General features: G+C 56.1%; 1 protein-coding gene across 1 annotated transcript; it reads left to right on the plus strand.

Annotated features, from left to right (window-relative positions):
* The first annotated feature begins 4481 nt into the window (after positions 1-4481).
* On the plus strand, positions 4482-5117 carry LOC118516659. The gene has a single exon (XM_036062623.1). It carries the CDS (start codon positions 4482-4484, stop codon positions 5115-5117), a length of 636 nt encoding a protein of 211 aa, XP_035918516.1.
* The last annotated feature ends 579 nt before the right edge of the window (positions 5118-5696 follow it).

Here is a 5696-nt window from a genome sequence, read left to right on the forward strand (position 1 = left end):
CATACACACATAGTTTTCATTCTTCATACTTGTCCCCGTGCCGTATATGGGAGGACCGGGGGAACATGTCATCGTAAGTCGTGATGTTCAGTGACGGATTTCTGGGACTTAGAAAAAAAATGTGCTCTCAGGCACATTATATGTTTCATACACACATAGTTTTCATTCTTCATACTTGTCCCCGTGCCGTATATGGGAGGACCGGGGGAACATGTCTTCGTAAGTCGTGATGTTCAGTGACGGATTTCTGGGACTTAGAAAAAAAATGTGCTCTCAGGCACATTATATGTTCCATACACACATGATTTTCATTCTTCATACTTGTCCCCGTGCCGTATATGGGAGGACCGGGGGAACATGTCTTCGTAAGTCGTGATGTTCAGTGACGGATTTCTGGGACTTAGAAAAAAATGTGCTCTCAGGCACATTATATGTTTCATACACACATAGTTTTCATTCTTCATACTTGTCCCCGTGCCGTATATGGGAGGACCGGGGGAACATGTCTTCGTAAGTCGTGATGTTCAGTGACGGATTTCTGGGACTTAGAAAAATAAATGTACCCTTAGGCACATTATTTGTATCAATAATTGTATCCCCAGCCTTTCATGGGGAACTTTTCCGTGTTCCCGGACTTGTACATTTTTCGGGTTCCACCTCCCGACAATGTATCTCTACTGTGCATTACGTACCTTATAACGCACGGCACCCTTTGGGTGACTCCACTTAACCATCTTTCGATAATGCCCGTGTTGCAGATATAATCCCAACACCTACCAGGCTTTATATGTACATCGAACGTTACATACGATGCACCCCGTATTCCCGGACTTGTACATTTTCGGGTTCCACCTCCCGACAATGTATCTTGCTATCACTTCTACTCCTCGACTTCACCACGCTCAACACCCTGCCCTTCGCTGCCGGGCCAGGACGTGCCTTGCGTCCACCGTAACACCACCAGGCGTAGGTCGCCTGAGAGGATCGATGCGAACGCATCTCTACAACTTGAAACTCCTAGCCTGAAGTCCCGTCGTTTGCGGGCGGTCGGTGGGCATCGAAACTAGTCAAGTCCACGGTCGGCGAGGTCGGCGGCCACCGGCGTTCCCTATGGTCAGGTACTAACACGTGCAGTGCGACCCCGCGCGATGCGGCCCAGTCTATGAAGCGGGGATGAGGCGCCAGGCTGCAGAGGCAGTTCCAGCGGATCTCGGAGGGTTGTTAGGCCCGCTAGCTTCCGATTGCCCATTAGGTTTTGAAGCGCTATCAGCTCGGATTGGTTACGACCTTAGAGGCGTTCAGGCATAATCCAGCGGACGTAGCGTCATACCAAAGTCTGGTCGAACTAGTATTGAGCCAGTGGTCCGTACCTGTGGTTCCTCTCGTACTGCACAGGAGTTCCGTTACGATAGCACGTATTAGCACACACCAGTAGGGTAAAACTAACCTGTCTCACGACGGTCTAAACCCAGCTCACGTTCCCTTGAAAGGGTGAACAATCCTACGCTTGGGGAATTTTGCTTCACAATGATAGGAAGAGCCGACATCGAAGGATCAAAAAGTCACGTCGCTATGAACGCTTGGCGACCACAAGCCAGTTATCCCTGTGAGTGGCGATCGAGCAGCCGAACTGAACAGACGTGTTTATATGGTGCTCCGTGAGAAAAGTGTTTTCGAGGAAAATCAGTGAAAAATATAGTTAGGACAGTGATTTCACGTGTGCGGCCCCCGATCCTGGTCCTACGCCTCCCAGCCGAATTTTTCCGGAAAATTCGGAAAATTGAGGGAGTTTTTCGCGAGATCGTTTTTCTCGAATAACTTGGTGAATTCTTATCGGATTTTAAAAAGTAATAGTGCAAAAGAAGCGCGCCGTCGGCCATCCTCAAAAAGCCGGAAATGATGGAGTACCGGAAGTGGTGACGTGGCAAAGTTTGCAGATTGAACAGTGAATAACTTATCCAGCTTAGGACCTACGTGGAAGCTGCCATATAGTGATTTAAACGTCTTAGTGAGAAGAACGTTTTGTGAAAGTTTGGTGTCGATCGCATGAAAACTGAGTGAAATACAGGGGGACAAAATTTTGTTCAAAAAAAGGACGCCGTTTTTCGCCTTCTCAAAATGGCGGCTTTTTGCCCCCCCTGACGCGAAAAACCGTTAACGGTCGTTTGATTCCGGTTCTGGAAGTTAAGATCCGGACGGAACATCCCCCTTGCGGAGCACCCGGTGTTCGGACGGGTTGTGTCCGCCCTGGTTTCCTGGAGTTCCCGGCGGGCCCTCTGGCCGATTCTTGGCGTCCCGGGTGGCCAGTCCACCGATCCGGGCGTGCGACCCCTCCATCGACGCGTCTCGAGGAGGGGAATCCGGTAGTGGCAACCCCGCCCCCCCACCACCCCCCACCAGCCACCCAGAGCGGAAAAACCACCCCCGGTGACGGTTTTCCCGAGTTTTCCCGGGGAAGGAGGGGAGATAGCGGTTCCGGTTCTTCGAGGGAGTTGTCCGGGCGGGTGCCCCCCACCCACCAAGCGGGAAAATCCAGCAGGTTTCCACCACCAGGGGGCGCCACAGCCGGAAAAGCGTGTTGCTGAGGAGTTTTCCGGGCCTACCGGGAAAACGGTGCGTCTCCCGATAGGGGTTTGTTTGGGGAGGGGTGTCCGATTTCAACGGAGAATACCCCCCCGCAAGGGTTTTCCCCCACCCCCCCTGGAAAATAGTGTTTTTCCGGGCACCCACCGTTTCCCAACTATTCACCGTACCCCATCAAGTGGGGCATCAAACGACGCGGCTTGCAGAGACGAAGCCATCAAACCCGCTTCCGACCCCCTACCACCACCCATCACCCCCCCATAGCGGAAAAACCTCGTTTTTTACGGTTTTTTTCGAATTTCCCGAGGAAGGAGGGGATTGAGAGCGTCGAGACATACAGCAAAGTGGTGCGCATCAACATCGTGCACAAAACTGTCTTTGAACCGGAAGTGATCGGACGCCATTTGGGGAAGTTACGCCCGAAAAAGAGTTATTGGGGTTTCCCCAATTTTCCGGCCCCACTCCCGCATTCGACCCCTCCATCGACGCGGCGTGAAGAGAGGACATCGGGAAACAACATCCTTCCTGCCTACCTCCCACCACCACCCCCCCAGAGCGGAAAAACCCCGTTTTTAACGCTTTTCCGCAATTTTCCCGGGGTAGGAGGGGAGTTAGAGCGTCAGGTTCTTCAGCAAGGTTGTGCGCAGCAACAACGCGCACAAAAACGTCGTGGGACCAGAGGCGATCGGACTTCATTTGGGGGAGTTACGCCCGGAAAAGCGTCTCTTGGGTCTTCCAAATTTTCCGGCTGCACCCCAGCATCCGACCCCTCCATCGACGCGGCGTGAGAAGACATCACTAAACACAGCACCTTACCTGCCTACCACCCACCACCACCCCCCCAGAGCGAAAAAACCCGTTCTTCACGGTTTTCGCGAGAACTTGTCAAAGGGATTTTAACGACGGACGGTCATTCCCTCTGGCAAAGAATGGAGGGGCGAGTGCTGCGTTCCGGAGTGCGGTCGCTGTTAGCTCCCGGGAAGCGGTCGGACACCCCTTCCCCCTCTCCGGTGACACCACGGTCGGTCGGATCAGCGGAAGCTGTTGAAACATCGGAAGAGGAGGATGATGGTGCATTCTCCGATGCCTCCACCCTGGAGCAGACGGTGGTGGCGTCGCAGGAAGCAGAAGGGGAGACATCCACAACTGTGGTGATCCCTGACGGCGGAGAAGCGTCTGCGCAGGAGTTTCAGCACAAGATGCTGGAGACCCTCGCCAAGCGGGTGGAGACGCTAACAGAGGAGCTGCGACTCAGCCGGGAGCGCGAGGTTGCTCAAAGGTGCATGTTGGAAGCACTTCAGGAAGGAATGCGTTCGTTGACGGCACTACATTCCTCGGCACAGTCTGGTGGCCAGGGCAGCGCCAGAACGAAACGCAGCCGGCAACAACGCAACCGAGCGAAGAAGGCTTCGCAGCAACAGCAGCAGCAGCAGAAGCAGCAGCAGCAGCAGCAGCATCAGCAGAAGCAGCAGCAGAAGCAGCAGCAGCAGAAGCAGCAGCAGCAGCAGCAGCAGCAGAAGCAGCAGCAGCAGCAGCGTAGCCAGCCACAGCCGCAGCGACGGACGGTCGCAGTGTCGGCAATGGGCCAGCAGCAGCAGCAGCAGCAGCAGCAGCAGCAGCAGCAACCGCTACATCAGCAGCAGTGGCCACAACTCCAGCCACTGCAGCAGCAGATGACCTGGGCAACGGTCTTGAACGGTCGTAATAGCCGAGCGCAACGCCCGACTCAGCAGCAGCAGCAACCGCATCAGGAGCTATACCGGCCACCTCAGATGCGCCAGCAGCAGCAGCAGAGCCAGCAGCAACAACATCAGCAGCATCGTGCCCAGTCCAAGGGGCGTCCTGCACGACCCGATCGCATCGCGGTGGTCCCCGGTCCGGACAAAACCTGGACGGAGATGTACGTGAAGCTGCGCTCATCACAGGAGCTGCAAGACGTCAGGGCAGATATTGGGATGGGGCGTCGGACCGCGCAAGGTCATCTCATTGTCCCAATACGCAAGAATGTGGACAGCGCTGAGCTGGCTCGCCGGATCCAGCTGGCACTCGGCGAGGATGGCGTGGTCCGTGTGGTGACGGAGATGGGAGAGCTTCTCGTCACCAACATTGACTCTCTGGCCGAGAAGAGTGATGTGGAGCTCGCCATCAAGGAGAAGCTGGGAGCAGAGCCGGGAATCGCGCGTGTCGAGCTCTGGGAGCTCCGTGATGGCACGAAGCGAGCTCGAGTGCGGCTCCCACTAGCAAAGGCACGGCTTCTCATCGGGCAGAAGCTGACACTATGCCAATGCGTCAGCGGCATCCGCGAAGTGCCGAAGAAGCCACTCGACCGTCAGCGTTGCTTCCGTTGTCTTCTGATGGGGCATCTGGCACGAAACTGTCGTGCCTCGTCTGACCGGTCGGGTCTGTGTTTGCAGTGTGGCGAAGAGGGCCACCGCATTAGCCAGTGCACTTCGGCAGCTAAGTGCATTGTCTGCCAGGGGCCCCATCGTGTGGGCCACTCATCGTGCCGCCAGAACCAGCATTCGCGGGCGTAATGCGGGTAATGCAGGTCAACCTGGGTGGTGGACGCATCGCTCAGGATCTGGCCCTGCAAACAGCCCGCACGAAGCGGGTCAACGTGCTGCTGCTGTCAGAGGTGTATCGGCCTCCGGCGGGCAGCGGAAACTGGGCGGTGGATTCGTCGGGGAGAGCAGCTGTGGTGGCAACCGGCCACCTTCCGATCCAGCGGGTGTGGCGCTGTGCCATGCCCGGGTTGGCTGCTGCGCAGATTGGAGGGGTGGTGTTCATCAGCTGCTACGCCCCTCCGCGACTCAACACCGGCGAGTTCGAGCAACTTCTGGAGGCGGTGGAGTTGGAGGCCCAACCCCACCCTCGTATCGTCCTGGCAGGCGATTTCAACGCCTGGAATGAGGAGTGGGGTAGTCAACGCACCACCCGGCGCGATGAAGAGCTGCTGGACACCATCAGGCAGCTCGGGCTTGTGGTTCTAAACCAAGGCTCAGTCCCGACGTTCGTGGGCAACGGAGTCGCCACTCCCAGTGTTGTGGATGTGTCTTTCGCTAGCGCATCCATCGCTCGTCCGGACACTTGGGAGGTGGCAGCGAACACCGCTT

Source organism: Anopheles stephensi, unplaced genomic scaffold, assembly GCF_013141755.1.
Source record: "Anopheles stephensi strain Indian unplaced genomic scaffold, UCI_ANSTEP_V1.0 ucontig370, whole genome shotgun sequence".
Taxonomy (NCBI): Eukaryota; Metazoa; Arthropoda; class Insecta; order Diptera; family Culicidae; genus Anopheles; species Anopheles stephensi.

What these genes read in the sequence shown, in the direction of transcription:
- LOC118516659 (XM_036062623.1), top strand. Translation starts at nt 4,482, where the DNA reads ATGTACGTGAAGCTGCGCTCATCACAGGAGCTGCAAGACGTCAGGGCA.